The sequence below is a fragment of the Gigantopelta aegis genome, chromosome 6 (assembly GCF_016097555.1).
Source record: "Gigantopelta aegis isolate Gae_Host chromosome 6, Gae_host_genome, whole genome shotgun sequence".
NCBI classification, from domain to species: Eukaryota; Metazoa; Mollusca; class Gastropoda; order Neomphalida; family Peltospiridae; genus Gigantopelta; species Gigantopelta aegis.
Genome location: NC_054704.1, coordinates 82539127 through 82562708, shown reverse-complemented (window position 1 = coordinate 82562708; position 23582 = coordinate 82539127). Strand labels below are relative to the sequence as shown.

At 34.0% G+C, this 23582-nt stretch overlaps 1 protein-coding gene across 4 annotated transcripts in view; it reads right to left on the bottom strand.

Annotated features, from left to right (window-relative positions):
• LOC121375224 (microtubule-associated protein RP/EB family member 3-like) overlaps nucleotides 1–23582 on the bottom strand; it is a 49683-nt gene that overhangs the window by 23696 nt on the left and 2405 nt on the right. For 3 of the 4 annotated variants that reach the window (XM_041502541.1, XM_041502542.1, XM_041502539.1), the window contains exons 2-4: nucleotides 13771–13905; nucleotides 6167–6205; nucleotides 252–358 (exon numbers count right to left, since the gene is read on the bottom strand). In XM_041502541.1, the coding sequence (XP_041358475.1) occupies nucleotides 252–358; nucleotides 6167–6205; nucleotides 13771–13891 (267 nt within the window). In that variant the 5' untranslated portion in view covers nucleotides 13892–13905. The remainder of the gene's footprint in view (nucleotides 1–251; nucleotides 359–6166; nucleotides 6206–13770; nucleotides 13906–23582) is intronic. The other variant, XM_041502540.1, reaches the window with a different exon arrangement.

Genomic DNA, 23582 nt, shown 5'->3' with positions numbered 1-23582 from the left:
CATGCCATGTACCGATATATTTTATAAATATCAATAGTAATAGTAATAATAATAGTAATAATACACACAGATTCATCAAGCATTTCATATCAGCTGAGCTAAACATGAGATGAAGGTAGAAAAACGGGGACGGGGGCAGAAATATTAGTCATGCTGTAAGCTGCAAAAACATAAAACATTCCAGTTTCGCATCGAGAAGTGCCACTGCCCTGCACACCATCACCGTGTAGTGTATTTTTTCCCGATCTCACCTTGTCGACACCACACTTCTTGAAGCTGCTCTGAAGCAACTTCCAGTTCTGTATATATTCATGTTCTAATTTGGTGTTGTATTTCACTCGTTTCATGGGCAGTACACCTGAAATGGTCATCCAGTCAACAAAACAAACAAAACTCCGAAATGAGACGATATAATCATATATACATGTATACGGGGAACATTTTGTTCAGCATCGCATCGCAATTCACAACACAAGTTTCACAGCTCGCTACACAATTTTAAAACATTAAACAGTATTCGCTAATCAATTTTCAATTGATTACAAATATTACCAATCAAGATATTGAAAACAAAATGTTCCCTGGTATATTGTACGATTTAAAGAAAGAAAGAAAAAATTAAAGCTGTGAAACATTACAACATTAAACAGCATACTTACAGTTAACTTTCTCAACCATTAATGATCATTCCTAGGGCTTTAGATTGCACCAAAGTCAGGACAATAAATGTTGAGCCCAAAATACGTACACCCAAAATAAACATATCCAAATTAAGTTGAAAGATCTTAGTATATTTCATCTCCTAGTGTAATGTTTAAGTTTAATTTTATATTAAAATAACTTGAAATACACAAGTTCTGAATTAACTTAATTCACAATTCCTTAGCAGCTGTAAATAACATTACTGTGTTATAGACCTCTCTGTGCTCAGAACAGACAAAACATAAAAACAAATCTGCTGAGCTTGTAATCTAAAGCCCTGATTCCATTGTTGTGAGTAAACAATCAGTTACATCACTGCTACAGTACAAACTGTATATATTCAAACAGAGCAGTTCTTTGTTTCGATCACACCACCCTAATCCAACATTCCCCTCTCCATCCTGCTAGCGTTTTGCACTGACCCATCTTTGTCTCCTCTGAAAGCTATGTGTATGTCACTGTTTGTGGACAGAGGTAAGGGACGAACACACCTATTACATTAAACACCCTAAAAATACAGCATTTAATTCATCACAAATTATCAAAATTGCCAACTACTGTATTTCTAACAAATTTGGTAAATAAAATTTAGAATACCGGTACATATGCCAAAAAAACATACATATATTTGAGAATTAGCCTGTTTATTGCATTTGATCTGTTTATGAAAAACACTAATTTAAAAATAGTTTCAAACAACATTGCCAAATTACTAGTTTAAGTTATAGTACTAAATATTAACATCATTATTTGTCCAGCATAAACAAACATACATTTTTATAGAAAAGAACTCCAACATGAATTATGATTTGTACACACACGATAATAATCAATACTGGACAAGTCAATCCTTAATGATAAATATAAGACTGAGACATGAAGATGTAAAATGTTTGCTTAGGCACACATAAATTATTTCTCATCTCTATCTTCTATTGCAATTCTGGATTGCTTAACGACTTGACTGTCTGTCTTGATTTGATTAAGGATTGTCTGTTATTTCTTTTACGTCATCGGGGTATGAACCAAAAAAACCATCTGCAAACTTTGTGAATCAGCAAAGCTGTTCTCACATAAGTTTGCGGATGATATTTTTTTTATACCTTGATGAACGTAAAAGAAATAACAGACAATACTTATAATTAAATTTGAATCATACTTGCTAATAACAACACTAAAACTTCATACTTTATTTTGAATTACTTTTGGTCCACAAACAATAAGGCTCAACAATACAACTTGCCCATATAAAATGACATCATCAGATATACGACGTTCCCTGACGACGTAATTTTTACGTTCATCAAGAATTGAACAAACTCCCGTTGCTATGTCTTGACCAATGGGATGATGTTACGTTGTAATGAATGTAACAGAAATTTAATTATAAACATCTGAATTTGTATATATTTATGTACATGTATGTATGTAGGTATGTGTGAACATACAGTCAGTTTCACTTTGAATATTAGTTTATAGAATAATTTCCAATTAGAGTATAAGAGTGATTAACACATGTATACCAGTAAATCAGTGACAAAGATACATGTATATTTGTTGGGCTTCTCATGGAATGTAGTCACAACAAGTTAATTAATATAGCAACATGCCAACATTACAACCTTGGATCAAAGCTTGGCACAACTCAGTGTGCTACTGTAAATACAGGTCAAATGTATATATACATGTAATACTGGTACTGACTCAGAGATGAATCCTGGACAGTTCATCTGGAGTCAGATATCAAAATGAGGTCATCATAACCACTGGTGGTTGTCCTAGTGTAAACTTGACATATCAACACATGACAGGAAAAAACATCATAAATGTTTGTAAAAATACAAAAGGCCCAATTTTGAGGAAAGATTTTGGTGGTCATTTTGCCTATTAGCTGCTACTAGTGTGTTAATAATGCAGCCATATAATAACACTATTAACAGATATATATTAAAACAGTCAAGATATTTGGGACTCCCAAAATTTGTCATAATCCTAATTTATTCCAGAACATCAGGAACCAAATTCATAATTCAATTAGCCCAACAGCCAAAATAGTCATGTACACATAATTGTTAAATTAACTTTTTGTTGAATAATAAAATACATGTATTTTTACCAAATTCAACTTAAAATCACATTGAGCAACTGGGTAAATGACAGCTTATATTTATAATTATGTTATGTTATTACGTCTTGTAACAAGTGTAAACAAACAAAAAACTTTAATTTAATTCAGTAGTAACACGTTTATTGTTTCATTGTACTGTGATGGTGAAACAAATACTTTTAAAGAGAGATTTTAAGTATAACACAAATGCTTAGGTGTGCAGACTTAGGTGCCACCAGTGTAATTCTAAAAGTTCCTATTTAAATAATTTATTTTGAATTATTTTTCTGTTCTAAACAATATTTTGTTTGTTTTGTTTAATGACACTACTAGAGCATATTGATTAATTAATCATTGGCTATTGGATGTTAAACATTTGGTAATTCTAACATGTAGTCATCAGAGGAAACCCACTACTTTTTTCTTTATGCAATAAGGGATCTTTTATATGCACCATCCCACAGACAGGAAAGCACACACCACAGCCTTTGACCAGTTGTGGTGCACTGGTTGGAACAAGAAAAACCCCATTTGAATGGATCCACTAAGGTTCCTGCAACGTAAGCATCTCAAACGAGCACTTAGTGCTCAATAAGATGAAATACCAATGATGACATCAGGTATGTTCCCCGACGTTATATTTATGTTCATTGAGAAATGAATAAATTTGTGTTGCTTCATCTGGACCAATGGGATGACGTGGAATTGTAATGATTGTAACATAAATTTATATTATTTTGCTTTATAATACGTGTAGTTATAAGGCAGTTTAACACGTTTTTGACTCATTAAATTTAAAACCAATGTTTTGGTGTTACCATATTGAACACCGATATTTAATCATTTTGTAGTACCTTTTTTATTATTCACATTCTAAGGAGAGCTAAAAATTACTGTCTCGGGATGGCAGTAGTAGTGGGGGGGGGGGGGGGGGGGAGAGATAGTGACGGTGAGCTAGAGTGATACTGATAGCTTCCTTAAGACAGCGTGGTCAGCCACTGTGGGTGTGCCTTTGACACAAATTAATTTGAAGGGAATGGGAGGTTCTTATCAATTAGTAAATACATCTAACAGCAGACAAATTCCACATCAAAGAGACTGCAAGATGAGTAAATTATTGAAAGTTGCCACAACAGTGGGTAAACACTGATACGGCAACAGCCCAACGTAATGGTCTGCTAATCAATAGTCTCAGCTTGGTTGGTTTATAATTAAGATACATAAAAAAAACCGTGGTACATCAGAATGTTCTAAACATGTTATCGCTGACCTTTTGGTAGCAGTGCATAAGCCAAGGCTACTTATCTCTTTTTAATAATGTATCTACTTATTTATATTATGTAATTTCTAGTTAATACATCTAAAACATTCATAGAGTAAAAAGAAATAAAAAAGAAATATAATAATAAATTATTATGCCCAATTAAGCTCTTGGAAAAATATATTTACATCTTATACAATATACTGTATTTTAATATATTTAGAATTTTTTTTTTTTAAAGAAATAAAATAATTATTTTTATATGCCAAAAGTAATATTAATAACCTAATTTAAGTTTCTGAAGTTGAACTGGAAACTCCTGGTTTTACGAGACTGGATGCTACATTTCTCAGTCTGTTTTATGAATGTCAAGTAAATTTTCAGAAATAAAACTTCAAAAATGATGAAGAATAACTGATTGAATTTATGTCAATATAATATTAAATAAATATGCATTTCTCAGTCTGTCCTATGAGTGTCAAGTCAATTTTCAGAAAAAAACATGATCAAGACTATAGACAAACAATATATACATGTTAATATAATAAATATGTATTTATTTTAATGTAACATGATTAAAACAAATAATTTAAAAATTAAATTTTAAGATGCCATGAATGACTACAGTAATTAATAACATGCATGATTTGGTAAAAGTTTAATAAACTACTCAGAAATTCATACTGGCTGATTATGTGTGTGTGTGTGTGTGTGTGTGTGTGTGTGTGTGTGTGGGGGGGGGTGTGTGTGTGTGTATTTTGTATTATATGGTAACATTATAGTATTAAATACAGCACTCTGTTCCCAAACAAAATCTATAGATTAGATATCAAAATGATACATCCTTTAAATAGTATCTATACAATAATTGGCAATTTTGAAAAAAAAAATTAACTGCAATAATGAAAGACAAGTGTATGTTTATACCAAACTAAAACAATAGTGCTCACAATAAATATCTAAACAATAATTTTCAAAATGCTATATTGTCAGACAATTCCATAAAAATAATTTATTCGAAGGAAATTATATAGCACCATATACACTAGTTAGTATTAAGCATTTGACAGTCACATGTAAACAATTTACTTTAAAACTGCAACTTAAAAAAAAAAAATCAAGCACCACATCACAAGTTCAATTAAAGAAACTGTATATCACTTGCATTAAAATAATGAAGTGAAATGTCATTTATGAGAAAAGAATGCTGCTGGTTGAAAATTTACACACAGGTAATTGGCCATTCACTCAAATTATAATGTTTCATGTATGCTCACTGAACATTTCTTAACCCTGCAAGGTACATGTACATGTTTTCAAGCCAAGTTCTTTTTTCCCTTGCCGCTGAACCTTGTAAAGTCATTAAGATACACGCATATCTTTACACAAGAGTTAGACTAGCAGCCACAAGGGAGAGTTGCTTCAGTCATCTGGGGGTTAACGTGTTCTCACTGGCATCAAAATGATTTGCTGCCGGCTGATGCAAGTGATAAAGCTATCTTACATCACTATTTATAAATGATAACCGACTCAGGTGCCCTGATATAGCAAGATCAGTTTCGTCGTCAACGTATTTCAAAAAGATAGGACAGAATGAAATCCTATGGAGTGGAAGATTTGTTGATCAGAAATCATAAACATATACAATCAAACCAGCTCAACCGACCACACTTGTGTTGAGCAGCCACCTGTCTTAAGTAGCTAGTTTACTACACTAAGAGTCTCAAAGTATTTTAATGATATTTACCAAAAATAAAAATAGACTGATATTAAGTAAAAATTTGTCTTTAGAAGTCAAGTTCTGTTATTGACATATGTGACTGTTTAACACAGGTTTGACTGGACACATATCTAAAGTCAAGTGGCCACCTTTATTAGACAGCCACCTGTCTTAGGTAGCTATTCTCTCAAATTGTTTACCAAAATGAATATGGACCAATATATTAAGTAACAATTTGTCTTTTGAAGCCTGTTTCTGTCACTGCTTTATGTGGCTGCTAAACACAGGTTTCACTGTACATGGTCTTAAGTATTTGTGTACATGAATGTGTGAATCAGGAAGTCCAACAAAAAACAGTAAGTGTAATCTACATTACCTGGAAACAGCATATCCATGAACTGGCAATATGCGGCCCCTGTAAAATAAATAAGAAATTAAAATAAAATGACACACACACACACAATGTATCTCTAACATTATGTGTTAAAGATATAATGGTACTGGTATTTTTTGGGTATAAATTTGGTGCATTTATTTCTTTCTTTACTAGTTGTTAAATACATGTCAGGGTTTTAGACTGCATCAAAGACATGGTAATATACCATGTGCCCAAAATATGTAAATATGCTGATCTGTAAGTTTTAATCAGGTTTTTTTTGTTTAACACCACTAGAGCACATTGATTTATTAATCATAGACTATTGGAGGTCAACCAATTGGTAATTATGATATAGTCTTAGATAGAAAACCAACCACATTTTTCTCTTAGTGGCAATCAATCTTTTACTAGTATATGCACCATCCCACAGACAGCTTAGCACATACTACTGCCGTAGATATACCAGTTGTGGTGCACTGGCTAGAATGAGAAATAGCCCAATGGATCCACCAACAGGGATCGATCCTAGAGCAACCGTGCATCAGACAAGAGCTTTACCACTGGGCTACATCCCGCTCTTAAATTAACTTGAAAGGCATTTCTGAATATTCACAACTTTTCAACAGTTGTTAATACATGTCACCTGGCTGCACTAAAAAAAGAACTCACTGCTCAAAACATAAAAAAAAAAAAACTGTAGCACCAAAAATTAGTGAGATCTAAATTTGCTGCATGTACACAATGTTTTAAAAATTATATTTAATTACGAGCTAAATACCCTTCATAAATTCAGCAATATATATATATATTTTTTTTTTTTACAATGAGCACACAGGAATCAAAACTGGCTGAAACTCTTGCAGGACATTCAGTTCTGTAAGCTAAAAATTCTGCCAGCCCTAATCAAAACCTGATGGACCAAACATGATTACATACTAAACTAAAGATAACGATATGTAACATCTCATAATGACATCTCATAATGACATCCCGTAATGACAGCAATGATGTATGTTTATCACCAATTTGCTCCAGTGCAATGCTAGTCTCAGAATACCAACTGCCAACAGAAAGTTGACCAACTGAATGGTTGCATTGTAATTTCAACAATGGTTGCACTCAGATTAACAACTAATGGGTTATATAATGAGAATAGAGTTGTAACAGCACGGCAGCAGGTTGGCCAACTTTGTGCTGGCAGTGGGTAGCATTAAGCAGCAAATTATCTAAACAGGCCTTCCAGAATTATTTATGAATATCAGAGCATCCCAAATTCACAAGGAACAGTCAAGAAGTCTGTACAACTAGATGCCATATCTTGACATACTATCATAATAATTTATGCTTGAATTTTTCTGAAAGCAACATAGTTATATCATACAACTATCCAATCAATAACATGTTTGTATATTTACAAAATATTCTTAACAGTAATTTACCCTACTGAAACCCATGAATTTGATCATATTTGAACATAGCTGTATTTGATGACTAAATTAGACGGGATGATTTTTCATTTGAGATATGGGCAACTTCCGTTTCCCATTGCAGGGCTCATGCTGTTGTTAGTCAATGTCACCAATTGCAAATAAGAGTACTAGTGAGGTACATGATACACCCGTCAGGAGTTTGATAGAAGGAAGGAAGGAAATGTTTTATTTAATGATGCACTCAACACATTTTATTTATGGTCATATGGCATCGAATAGGTTAAGGATCACACAGATATTGAGAGAGAAAACCCGCTGTCGACACTTAATGGGCTAATATTTTTCAATTAGCAGCAAGGGATCTTTTATATGCACCATCCCACAGACAGGATAGCATATACCATGGCCTTTGATATACCAGTCGTGGTGCACTGGCTGGACTGAGAAATAGCCCAATGAGTCCATCGACGGGGATCAAAGTTTGATAGAAAACCATATGATGTTCAGAATATAGACAAATTATCTTATTTATCTGTATCACAGAGACCTAGTAATTGTATGTGACACATCACCATCCTAAGTTGTTCCTACGTGTGAGGTTTGATGATGTCCTGTATGCAAGACATGGTCCCGACACTGTTATGTGTAGTAGACCGTGAAAAGTAGGCCACAGTGACCTAGTAATAGTACGTGACACACTGCCATCCCAGGTTGTCCCTACATGTGAGGTTTGATGATCCTGTATCAGGGCTAGCTTTGGGCGAGCAAAACAATTCGCCAATTGTCTATTAAACTTTAAAAATTGCAGAAATTGTCAGTTATTTTCTAAAAAATTTCAATTATTACTGTAAATGTAATTATTTCACCAAACTAAAATAAAATTCGCCAACTGCTTTAAAAATTCACAATTGGCGAATTTGGCGAGTGCCAGAGCTAGCCCTGCTGCATGCAAGATACGGTCCAGACAAGGATTTACTGTTATGTGCAGTAGACCGTGAAAAGTAGTTCACAGTGACCTAGTAATAGTACCCGACACACCACCATCCCATGTTGTTCCTACATGTGAGGTTTGATGATCCTGTATGCACCTGTATGTAAGATACAAGACAAAAAAGTTAACAGACGGACGTACAGACAACACCATACCATAATATGACCCATCTTAGACAGGCGTATAAAAATTGGCCAATTTTCAGTTCACCAAAAACATTTGCGAAAGTTTTGTTATCTTAATTTTCAGTAACCAAACAAGCTTGCAACCAGTTTTGTTCAATTGCTGTGCCTTGCAGTGCTAATAAGCACCATTTACTTTAGAGGGGCGAGTATTGTCAGCTGCTTGTAATAAAGCTAAAAAAAACCCATTATCAAACAACTGTTAATAATATGAAATGCTGTTTTTAGACATATTGCACTGTTGATACTAAATGTTTGATTTAATTACTAGCTACAAGTTTTACTTTTTATTTATCGCCATCTAAACGGTATACCCATGGATCAAACTGAGACCAAAGAGTCTTGAGTTCAAATTCAATGGGAGTTTTGACTGCGGTAAAAGTGTTATATTCTGTTCACTATTAAATACAAAACAGTAATAATACTGGAAGCTAACAACTACAATAAAATGTCAGGTCAGGTCACAGGGCGTATGCACATTCAAAGCAAGCTGTTGTAGAGCACCCATGTCATGTCATGTCATGTCATGTCATGTCATGTGTTGACTTATGCCAGCTCTTCCATCCAGGACAGGAAAGGGTTTGGGGTGGGTGGGAGGAGGGACTGCCACCGGCAAGTGCAAGAGAGCACCAGCAGCATGACCCTGCGGGTTGGAGAACTTATGCAGGGCACAATATTTCACGCGAACCGCCGTTCTTTTCGCGTGTCGGTTACGCAAAACAAAATTTACGTGAACCGCAAATTGGTTACGTCATGACCTGTAAACGTTCAGAAATTAAAACTTGCAAACTTCACGATTACAGGAAGTTTATTCACGCAGACATACTACTAGTATTCCGACAAATGTTTTAGGCTGAATTTTAGATACTTGATGCGCAGCAAACCAGTAGACAACGTTATATTGCAACAGTTGTAACTTGCAACCAGTCGTAACTTTTAAAAAAGTTTTAAAGAAATGTGCTCGGACCTCTAGGGACGGCTAAATTATCTGCTGCTATTTTATCTCTAAAGGAATATATGTAGACATAATATTAGATTGCCTATAATTTTACATATGTTAAAAACAGTTTTAACGTAAACAGGAATCAGTGTCACAAAAATTGAAAAATACTAACATCGCATAATGAGCTTTAAAAAACAAACATTTGGAACGTCACTGTAGTATAGAAGTACCATCGATAATGTGAAAGTAGCGTAACCAGCGCAAAACGAAAAAAGGAATCCCTTCATATAATTATGTATCTATTTCAAAGACGTAGTGCCCATTACGCATGTGCGTAATGCAAAAATATAATCCGGGAATAGGTCGAGTCTTATGTAATTGTTCTATAAAATATCCTCTTAAAATTGACTCGAAAAAAGATAGAAAAAAATGCCTTCGAAAAGGTTCAGAATGCATCTACAGAGATTCTGAGTTTAAAACAAATTCACAGGGGGAGACCTCTCGATTTCCCTGGCTCGGGCACACCTTTGGCGTGCGAAATGCTAAAAAAATGTCTGGTTATGCCCCTGTATTTTGTTTCAGTACTGGGGCTGTTATAATATTGATAACTTTAGCAAGCATTAAAGACATATTTTTTTGGTAAAATGTTTTCTTTTGTATTTGTTTTAACTTTATGTTTGAGCTAAAAACTATGTATTTAAAATATAATTTCAACGTCATTTTGAGGTAACCAATCAGGTAACCCACGGGTTACGCAAATATAATTCACGTAACCGAAGAATTGGTTACCTAGGTAAAAACCATGTGAACCGACTTCCGGTTACCTCAGATTTCGAAAGATTGTCCCCTGCTTATGGTGGTATAAAATTTTGAATGTCCCTTAGGATTAAATCCAAAATATAAAGATTGTGAAGTTTTCATCAGGTAATTTGGCACATAATTTGGAGCAGTTCATCGAAAAAGAAATGGAGCTATTTGAGTAATTTGACTTAGTTTGGTGAACTGTAGTTTATACTGGAACCTTGCCTATTGGGGGCATATAAAATGTGGATAAAATAATGCAATTTACCAGCACCTGGATTTGGGGTGGGGCATTTTGTTCCATGATTATAGGTTTTAAAAATTACCACTGAAAAATAAAATTCATGTCTGCTCAGTCACTGCCAATAAATTCCAATCTTTCTGCAGGACCATGTGGTTTTGGAGGTACAACTTAGAGGTACATTAAATAAACACAATAGAATTAGATTATGTATTCACTGTTCAGTTTAGAAGGGTTTATTTCATGTAAATTGTTATAAGATGCACTGGTTGTTTGATCCATTCACTTCCAGGGCTCACCCTGTACATTGAATAAAAATGAGCAATTAGCTAATTTGGCAAAGTGGTTACAACATTTAGGTTTTGGCTAATAAAAATATTCATTAAATTAACCACATTTTAATAATTTTCAAGGAAATACTCAATATAGATGTACATAATCTGAAAATTGGCTACACCAAAATTTGTTCCAGTGTGAGCTCCGAGTTCTATTAATAGACATGGGCAACTCTTTTTCTGGAAAAACGCGAAGGTGTTCTAGCAAGTTTATAAGCATGATCATGCTGCATATAAAAAACCAAACAATTTTAAATAGGCATTTTAAAACGTACTGCATCAAACTGCTTCAACAAAGAAATACCAGTGACTGCCGTTTGTAAAAAAAAAAAGCTCCCCTGAATTTTTTTTGCGAGTTATTGCTCTCCACAGAAATTATCATACCGTAATTGTTAACATGTAATGTCACCAAACTGATAATATTCAACAATAAAATTAATACCTGTTCATGTTTCACTGTCATTTATAATTATACTAACTATCCTTACTTTTCATTTTAGTTCTATTAACAAGTTTACCACTAATAATCATCAAACAAATATTAATTTAATCACTGTCATTTTGAAGTTTTAACTCCTCATTAATTACTAACTATTCTCACTGATTAACTTTATGACTATCATTATGTAACGACCACTGTCAAACAGTTAATTATTAATCACTGTTCTTCTGAAGTTTTCACTGACGTCAGGCAAACACTAACGCAAACGCTAATTTCTGCCCCTGACAACACGCAAACATTTTGAAAGTAAAACTTTAAAAACCGATAATTAAATATAACAAGGGAGTTACTAATAAGTAAACAAGTAAATAAACATAGCAATATTGTTTTATTTTGACATTAATCTGCAAGACTGCTACAAAAGCAACACACGTCACCCGCCCATTCTGCAAATTTGTGATAATTCGGAACACCTCGGCTGATTATTAATAGAAATAGGACGAAGTGTTCCGAATGATCACAATATTCCGATAGACAGTACGACTTCCGCTTACATATGTGCAATGAGAACAGTTGATACATGTTATATTAAGGGAGACACAACTGTTTTCTTTTTCTAAACGAAAGCTTTCGGTTTCTCAAAAATTATACAAGTTAACAGTATAAAATTTTCACTATGCAAATTTGTTACGTTGAGCATTTTTCTGCGTGTCAAGATATGATTTACGGGAGCTATAATTTTCAGTTGTGACAAATGTTTATTATACTACTTTTTACCCCAGAGGGCACTTGTAAACAGTAATATAAAAATCATGCATTGGTATATCATTGGACGATTTGGCACTCAGCTAGTATTAAACAATGTTCATGTTTTTGTAAATTCTGTTTCCTTTCCACTTCAGAATATAATATGTGACTAACAATTTAACTAATATAAGTTGTGACAAATTAAAGGAGAAAATGTTATTTATTCATGATTCTTCTGGTACATATTATAATTGTAATGACTTGAAAAACCAATCAACTTCACAGAAAGCAATACAGTAACAATGTCAGGGCTCAATGCAGAAGTTTTAATTCACTTGTTGCTGGCTAGTAAATGACATGTATTCGCTAGCCAAATCTTCATCCACCTCGCCAGTTTTACCTACATATATCTATTATTTATGCATTATACGCTACTTAGAGCATGATCTGAAAGCCACAAAAAAAGAGAGAAAGTAATGTTTTATTTAACGACGCACTCAATACATTTTATGTACGGTTATATGGTGTCAAACATATGGTTACGGATCACACAGATATTGAGAGGAAACCCGCTGTCACCATTTCATGGGCTACGCTTTTCGATTAGCAGCAAGGGTTCTTTTATATGCACCATCCCACAGACAGTAGTACATATCACGGCCTTTGATGTACCAGTCGTGGTGCACTGGCTGGAGCGAGAAATAGCCCAATGGGCCCACTGACGGGGATCGATCCCAAACCGACCACGCATCAAGTGAGCTCTTTGCCACTGGGCTACGTCTCGCCCCTAAAAGCCACAATGTACAGTATGTAATAACTAACCAGACGACCACTTTCTAATTATAACCAATGTAAAACTCAACTCTGAAGTTATGAAGTTAAGTTTACTGTCTGCTAAATAGCGCTGTTGGAAGAAAGACTGTTTACCCTATGACGAAAGTTAAAAATATATGTATTGATGCTGTTGCTCTAACATTTGTTTTGTACAATGTTAGATAATTCTGAGTAATATTCTGCTCCATATCTGTGTTATAAAGTGCTTATTTAAAAGAATAAACACAACATAAAGTCTAATGAATACTAGCTATTGTATAGTAATCATTTAATGCATCAAAAATAAAAAGGGACATTAGCTATCTGACTTTCAGGTACAGATAAAAAAAAGTATAAAAATAGATGTATCTGTAACAAATTCAGATGATCTAAGTCAGAGTTTGGCAAAGTAATATAGGAAGTAAACATGATTTGTTTTGAAATTTTGTTGTACTCATTACTAAGATATTAATAATGGATGATTTCATTGGCATTTTTAACTTGCTTATGCTTACCAGGCCCAATATTTAGTATTCCGTCAGTTAGCTGCTACATTTTAACAGTCACCTGTAAACAAAAGTTACTCACAAATGCGAGTGTTTTACTCGCCATGTAGAGCTCTGAATGTGTTTACATTGTTTCTATAAATATATTTAAGCCAGTTACTTCATCTTACCTGTACACAATTCTTCAATTTTTTGATACTGTGTGTGCATACTGTCATTGACCCATGACAAAATGTCATGTCGACTGAGGTTGTCCTGTGTTGCATTTGTTGAGTAAACGTTGACTGCCATTGTCAATTTTCTACCTAAAACAACAAAAATAATGTGATTAGCATCATAATTTCAGAAGTGAAAGTCACCACCAACATCATCCTACAGGTAACATGCCAACTGTTCTAACTTTCATATGTATTATTATATTAAATACAAGTTTCACAGACAGAAATTACACGGAAATTGGATTGGTGTTATAACACTTATATATCATCCATTAAAGGCTTTTGTAGGATAACGCTGGGCACTATCATTTGCAGAATCTTCTGCGATATTCTCCTAGGAGATATCGCTTCTTTTTGTTATGTCACTGTCGTTCTGCTAGTTAACAAGTCTACCACTGCCAAATATAGTGACATTCAACCCACATTATAATTGTCGCAAATGAAAAGAATGATAATGGATGATAACAAGAATACCCCTCCCCCCTCGTGTCTTGTGGTATCATAATTTATCAGCACTTTTTGATAAAAGTATCAAAATCCTTGGCAAGCCGTGGATTTCATACTTTTATCAACTTGTACTGATAAATTATAACATAAGACACTCACCGAGTATGGTCTATATATTTCAGGCCTAAGGATTTCAAATTTCATGGAAAACTGTTTTTCAGTTCCATGCCTTGTGATCATGGGAACCCATTGGAAACTGTTTTCACCTTGTGTGAAAACAAGTCATGGGAACCCGTTTTTAATACCAGTGAGTTGAACTACCACAAAAATCTGTGCACCTGTTCAAACTCAATATAAAGTTCATTTTCAACACGTCCTCTCCATTACACACATGCTGTTGTGATTTTAATATAATATTAATGTGATATAATAATCATAGGGAAACGAAATTTCAGTGCCGTGATTTTATTGGCACACTACCGACACAGTACCAGAAACGATCCGTATCATGAAATCCGAAGGCCTGTATTTGAAAGTGATGACTAATGAGATTTACATGTACTTCAAAGTAATTTATTATCATTAATCCAGGGGTGCAGAAATGGAAAATATTTCACTAACCCTCCAGACCAGAACCAACTAAAATGTACTAGCCCGCCAGTATTTCTACTAGTCCGCCAGCCCATAGATCAAAATATTATTGTAATATACACTTCAAATTATAGTCTTAACTATATATAGATATGTCTGACACCATATAACCGTAAATAAAAGAAATAAAACTGTGTTGAGTGTGTCATTAAATAAAACATTTCCTTCCTTCAAACGATAGATGTAAATTTGACAAAAACATTATTAATAACTTGGTTGGTCAAGTGATCAACATCACATGGCAAATGAAATAAAAAACACACACACCCTCCCCCACCCCTGAAACCTTGATTAACAAAATCAGATCGCCCGTCAGACTAGTAGTTGTATTGTTTAACTCATCCGTCAGAATTTTTACTTGTATTTGGCGAGCAGGCAAGTACTTTCTGCACCCCTATAAATCCTGTAATGACTATGCAACAAAAATGGCATTGATTTAACACCTGGATAACCTGACAAAGTTTTGTGATTACTGTAATTTTGGGCCATGCCATTTTAGACCACCCACTTCAATTTTGCTGAAACGGTTCTCAAGATGTAGACCATTAACTTTTTACAAGTTTACACGCCAATATAAAAATTACCAATTGGTTAATCAGTAAAATATCCTACCATTAGCCACCCCCCATGGTTAGATTTAGGGTTAGAGTGAGGTTCCCTCTTTACACATTTATCAACATAATTGGGAGTAACAGGTGGAAATCTTTCAGGTTAATCTTGCAAGAAACTTATTTCTGGAAAGAGAATTTTGCAAAACTTCTTCTTTTTTTTCTCGGTCAAATTCAAGTACACCATTTACATACATGTAGATATAACAGGTTATGCAAACAGGAAATGGGTCACCTAAATTTATTTTTGTATTATTGTTGTGTTGCTTACTTAGCTTAGCTTAGTAACTGGTTTAATGTGTCCATATACCACTAGGGTTTCGAACACGCCTATCCCGAGTCCAATCTCCGATAGGATCGGGGGTCTGACTCGGGACAGGGATAACCTAACAAATAGGGTCAATTTTGAAATTTTGAATATTAACGCCAAAAGTATAAAAAAGGGGAAAACTGGGGTTAATAAGTTTTGGCTGCACCCCTAAAGAAAAATATTAGCATTCCTTACCTATATAAATTATTAATTGTTGCTTGCCATCATGTTTCTAATTCTCAGTGGCCTGCAATATTAGGTCCACACCAACTCAAAGAAATTGTGATATTAAACTGGATAACACCGAAATAACATTCAGTGTGGGTCACATAACCTTACAATGCATCCCAGATCAGAAAGATTTTCAACCATTTTCCCCTCCATTTGGGATATTGAATTAGCGTTATCAACTCAATGTTGCAATTTAACATAAGCACTATAAACAATGTTGTTGATCTGCGAATTCAGTATATTTTGAATGTCACACGGTGTTGTTTGCCATTTTAACTTGGCGAAAATGAGTCAGAGTCCGGAAAACCCTGTTTTTCTGTGAACATAATGCCTATTTTATAGCATCCACATGTTTTCTTACGCGTATATGTCTTCTACAAAAGTTGTCCATGTTTATTATTTGTTTGAACCCTTCATTTGTACCTGTACTTTATTATTTATACCTGTAAGGTATCTTCAGTTGGTTTTTCAATATCGGCTATTTTCGTTAATTTCCGAGACAAAATATAGATTACTGCTAACACTACTATCGGAAAAAAAATTCTTTGTATCAAAATGAGAATTCAGATAAACTGTTTGTTAAAGTTAATCTGGATTACAAACAAACACAATTGCCATGATGTCAGCCGTTCTTATCATATTATGTGACACTACCCAATGACTTCCAATACACTGGTGGCACCTAAGTCGGCGCACCTAAACATTTGTGTTATATTTTAAAGTTAAAACCTTTCTTTTAAAATTTATGTTTCACTGCAATTGTACAATCAGGGCTTCTAGATCATGGTAGCCCCACTCCCATGGCTAGTGATATTCAATGCTGGGCTAGTAAATAATTACTACTGCCATGACCGACGGCTAGTGAATTTTGTTTTTGTCAAATGTTGCAATTAAGTCTATTTTGTAAATATGAATACTCTTCCCCCACCTCAAGCCCCCAATGTTAAAGAGTTTTTAAGCTCTATCTCCCTATTTTGGCGACACATCTAATTATTACTATTATTTAGTAAAATTGTATAAAGGCTAGTGAATTTTTAATTGTGGCTAGTATTTCTTTTAAATCATAGATCCCATGGCTAATGAATTTTATAAAAATTCTAGAAGCCCTGACAATGAAACAATAAACGTGTTACTACTGAATGTTATTTTAACTTTAAAAGAATTTAAACTCAAGTAATGAGCGCATTTATGGTGGCACCCCCCTGTATTTACTGGCCTGCATGACGGCACATAAGTCTGCGCAGAAAACATTAAAAACCCCACTTCTGTAGCTAATATTCATAGAAACAATACTTTTTGTAAGTCCTAGACAACACGCACATCCTATTATAGTCCGTTTCAGACAAATTTAGATTGTACAAATGAGATAAATATAAATGGTGTTCCATGCTCCCGAGTTTGGGCAACACAAAATGACAATATAAAAAAAGCCAATGTCAAAATTTACTATCATTATTCGACAAAAGTTGTCTGTTATTAACTGTGTAAATGAGCACAGATAGTGTTTGTTACAAATATAGCACAATCAATGATAATTTTGAAACAGACTATAGCGAAAAATAGGCAGTGTAAACTTGGTCGTCTGGCAGCCATATTGCTGGTTGTGGTTCACTTGGAGGGAAATTCAAAGTATGCTTGGATTTTTACGTTAACAGATAAAATAAAAGATCGATTTCATTCATGGATTCATAAATTACAATAAGGTATGTATTGAAGCTTCTATGTACACTTGTGTAAGTTAATATACCAGGTTGATCAATACAGCAGTGACAGACATGCTGACAGGTGATACAAAAACACGCTGATTGAGGCTAGCAAGAGTATACTTTTAGTGCATTAATTCAGGGGTTTTTCCATCAAATTGTTATCTACCAGTTTTATACATATATTCACAATCAATATGTGTTGTTTTAACAACTGTTTTACGAATTAAATTAATGTTGTTTGTTTGTTTACAAACATACCCCAACACTTGTTTCAAGACGTAATGTAATGTAATTAGCATGTGCAGACTTTTGTGCCGCGCAGACTAAGGTGACATAAGTATATTGACCCATTTGAAACAACTCGGCCATTTGATTCTTACTTACACTTCGGCCGATGTGTTCCGAGTGAGTTTGTTTTGAAATATGTTTTTCTTTTCTTTTTTCACTACCATTTTGTTTTAAATGCAAAATAAAACCATGCTGACAAATAGTTTATTTTGAGGGAAAGAATCTCAGGCTAGTGATATATCTATAGGCTACTGTATTTTTATATTTACTAACCTGGCTGACTAGTATTATAATATATTTTTTTATAGACCTAAAAGCCTGGAACATGATGAATTTCATCGGCAGTCACAGTGGAATGACTAGATGTTAAAGAGAAAAAGTATATGAAAATAATGTTATATTCAGGGCATAAAATTTGGCACAAACGATTTTGTCGTTCGTCCGTCGGTTATGCAAAACCAATATCGACAAGAACAACGGATCGTTCGTGCAAAAACTTGAATCGCTAGTCTGAAAATGTAAACTGATGTGTTTTGGCTAATATAACTATTTTTGGAATAAAATAATAAGAGAACGGGCCTAGCATTGCAGGTGTGAGAAAAAAACAAAGTATCCATTTGAACTCAACATTGCAGTCAATTACAAAGTCGGCACTGTCATTAGAAGTGTCAATAACACTTAGTAATATAGTCGCACGTTCCCTTTGATCATTTCGCTATGTGCAGAAAACAATACGCAGTTTGAAAATTAAAGCGGTTTATGAGTATTTATTAAACGTTATGCTAAAACTGAGCTCATAAAAGGAGCATTGAACAGCGGTTTAAGATACATTGTTGATGAATATACATTTTTTTAAAGGTATGTAATAAATACAGAACCTCACATACGTTATTTTCGCTTCCTATTTATTGCACACATTTATTGTGAGCAAGAACATAGCACTCAACCACTACGCGGTCTCATGGTAATATTTACTTTTTGACACCTGTGTGGTTACGTTGAAATATATGCATTAATTCTGAAACATGTATTGTGATGAAAACAAGTACAACCCTTGCTAAATCAATTTATTAAAATATGACATACACAGCGAAGAAAATAGTACGTTTAATAAGGGACTTTAAAATAACGAAGTGGAAATTAGAACATGATGAAACACTGAGTTGCAGCATCGATTGGATCGATCAAGGATTCGCAGAACTTCGGGTTTTTCCGTTCAGACCAACACTAAAATATTGTTCTATGTCCAAAATAAATGTTTTCTCAAAGTATATATACTTTGAGAAAACATTTAAATAACTATATGTTGTTTGGATATAGATAGATATATGTATTTACTTTACAATTTGAAAACGTTTAAGTTGGGCAAGTGAAAGTGCTGTTAACACTTGCCCAAAGGGCAAGTCAAACTTTTTCTCAATCGCGAACACTGTTTATGTACTGCTTAGTTAAAAGGAGTATACAAATACACTGGTTGAATACTGATGCTGTTGCTCCAATATTTGTTGTTAAACACAATATGAAGTCTAAGGAATAGTAGCTTTTGTACTTGTAATAATCGTTTAATGCACAAAAAATACAAACGGACATTAGCTGTCCGATTCACAAATCACTTGACACTTTTACATTTGTTGTTTCAAAATCATGTTATACTAATTACTAATACTAATATATTAATAACTGATGATTTCATAGGCAGGTTAAACTTTTTTTTGCTTACTAGGCCCAATATTTTGTACTCGCCAGTTGGCTACTACTACTACTACTAGTTAGGCCTTTGCATCTATAGGTAAATTTATCTTTAGTCGTACGTGAAAAACTCTAAATATCTGGATCACAAACACCGTCATTTTCCACCGTGTCAAATTCATTATTATACAAAATATGCCATAACAGCTGACTTGGGATAGGAATTGTTACATTTTTAAAGAATAATCTGAACTAGATGGTGTTTATATACGATGTGACTATATATACGAAGGCCGTGTCTATAGCCTCCACTAACGAGGGCTGGCTATATTCACAGCAAAAATGTATATGCGGTAAATAAGTACATGTATTTGATTGATCCATATTACCGAACCATCTGGAACAGGAGGAATACATACTAAGTACTGTACGAACAGTGCATTTTCTGAACAGGGGAGGGAGTGGGGGAGTATATGAATTTAGCAGACCCTTTTGTGTAAGTTTTCCATAGATATATGATTCTGAATAGCGTCATATCGTCCCTACAGTACTAACAAAAAATTAATTATAATAAATAGATGATGATGATGATGAATAAATAAATAAATAAATAAAAATAACAATTACAAATTATCAGCGGCTGAGGTAGATTAACTGAAAGAGAAACTAACTACGGACAGTACTCAGGACTTGAACTTAATAATTTTTCACTGATTGCTATTTTGAGGCTGCTTACGTAAATTTTGTAAAAAAGTTAATTTTACCGTAAATAAATATGACTAAAAGGTTATTTTGCTGTATTTAGTCACATTTCAAATGCTCAAAATTGCAAGGGGCAATAAAACTCAAAATACATTTTTTTATAGGCTAGGCCTACTACTAAAGCTGAGACCACTCGCAGGTCCCACTCTAAATTTATGTAATGTTTTTGTAACAACCGCCCCCACCCACCCAACCGCGACGTGATTTTACCAACATTATATTATTTATAATATTTACATGTAATAATAATAATAATAATAATAATACACAATTATTATTTCTATTATTATTACTACTACTACTACTACTACTACTACTACTTCTGCTATTATTATTATTATTATTAGCCTACTACAACCTTTTTGGGGTGGAGGGGCAGTGTTTTATCTGGATGAGTTTTGGCTATAAAAATGCAAGATTAACATGCGTGCACACACGCACAACTGGCAGGCTGAACTTGTCCCTGCACATAGAACTGGATTCAACTGGGTTAAGTAATAATTAGCCAATCTTTGGACGACAAAACATGTAACAGTACAGTTATTTTTACGCTATACATTAAAACCGAAATACCACTTTACGAACCAGTCAAAATAATTTGCACACGCGCCTAATAATAATAATAATAATAAATGGTGAGTTCATGTTCCGACTGTTTATTGTTTTATTTCAGCATATTTGTGGTTATTTTCGTCATGAAATAATATATTTTTTATTATTTGCAATATATAGCTGGCCATCATTTGCCAAGTCTCTATACACGGCGATCGTTTATATAAAATCCAAAAATACATTATACGGTTGTCGTATATATAGCCTCATCACTACGAGTTGTTTTTCCGTATTTTTCATGTCTCATCACAAGAATAGTTCCAAATTTAAAAAAAAGAAGCGTATCATGTAATTCCCTCGATAGTAGTTCAATTAAAATATTTTGGATCATACAATAACTAGATTTGGTATTCCAAATGTATGTAAGTTTCATTTATATGCATATTTACAGAAACAAGGCCCACTAAATCCGTGATTGAGCTCCTTTAATATTAATACAAAATGCTTTTTATTTTTATTTTTTAAGTTGTGTTATATTATAAAAGATTCTTTAAACACCCAAATTTATTATCTCATTCTGAAACATTTTGCACATAATTTCAGTGAAAGATTTTGAAGATCCCATTGCGTGCATGTGACGTTTGATACTATGTGTGTGCGTGCGTTTGTTTTTGTTGTTAAAGTTACATTCTCTGGTTACCATATTATAGCATCACGTACAATTATGAAATACAAGCTCAAATGCACTTTTAAAAAACGTGTGTGTGTTTGCTATGAACGGAGATCGTCAAAAGTATACGCTTGATTCATCGCCTGTGCCGCCATAGCTCGGCAAAGCACAAACGACAGCCAGTTGTCAGTTTCAGTTAACACGTGTGTTTGCTGATTTCAAATTGTAGGGTTTGTCTCAAAAAATTAAGAGAAATCTTGCGCTGTACGAAGAACGTTCGGTTGAGGATACGGTACTAGAGTCTTTCGTTAAAACCGGTTTGATCTTGACAACGTATTATCGACAATCGTACCTTCCTATTTCAGAATTAATATTTTATAAAGTGTTAGTAGAACTTTCAAAGTTTAGTTTGTATACTAGTAACACATTAATCATGTATATATTTTTTAAATAAAATATACTAAAGTAGACAATGAACGTTTTCACGTCTTAATTTTACGTGTTAAAATTGACAAATTCAAATAAATATTATTTCGTTTGGAAAGAGTAAAGTTGGGGGTTGGGGGTGGGGTGGGTGTTGTTTAACGACATCAAAGTTAGAGCATATTGATTTAATAATCATCCGACGCCATACAATCGTAAATAAAATGTGTTGAGTGTGTCGTTAAATACAACATATCCTATCTTTCCATATGCTGTTTGATGTCTAACATTTGGTAATTTTGACATATCAGGCTGCAAAATGACCGGGTTCGCATTGCAAAAAGCGATGCAAAATGTTGCGATCGCGATGCAATATTGTAACAATGACTAGCAGTTTGCGATGCATGTTTTTTGTAACCAAATTGATCTTTGAATTGAGATCGCTGGAGAAGAACGCACTTATGGGTGTCGATTTTCCGTGATCGCAGCCAAGGTACATGTAACTGATTCGCCAATGATAAACATTTTACAAATTTATCTCAGTGTACAACCTTCTTGCGTGTGTTAGTATTTCAAATAGAAAATACTGTCGGAATACGCGGAGGATGTTTGACGTTTTAACAAGAACAGTGACGTAACGTACTAGTTGCTACATCATCATGGTAACCTAATTTGCAAGCAGCTATTACCGTGTACACTGAACTTGTAGCCTACCGTGCACGCAAATATATTATGTTCACGAATTAAATATACCGCTAAAATTGCGAACATGCTAATAGCTCCGCGAATTTAATTACGCGTTAACTTATTTCCGATTTAGCTTTGAATAATGCCTATAAATACAAAACACATAGCGCATCGCATGCACTTTATTTTTATCGTCAAATTACCTGCCACGTGGTTTTATACTACAAGTGACACTCGGTGCTATGCATGATCTGCATTCAGCGATAGCCAGTAGTCAAAATGTCTGATAATTATTTTGACCGGTTGTCGAAGTGGTCGTTCGGTTTAACTTGTTGCGTAAAAAACAGTCTGGCAAACATTAGCGACAAACGGCTGGCTGAACTCACATCTGGTATCTCATGACTACGAGATTTCAGTTTGTTGTTTTTACACTGATTATTCTTATATTCGATACATACTTGTGGCTTTCGTTATTTGTAAACCTGAATGCAACCTATGAATACTACTAATAAATAGTATTTGGTCTAGTTTGTGATTTTTCAAGTTTTCTGCATCATGTATTATCAGACATACATGCGGACAAGACTAACGGCATACGGACCGCATGGCGAGAATGTCTCGAGTATAATTATATTGTACGTGAAACTGTCATTGAAAGGAGTTCAGTTGATATTGGTCGTTTTTATTTTATTATTGGCAAAAACTATCGTGAAAATGTAAAATGAAAGCTTGATCGCGAA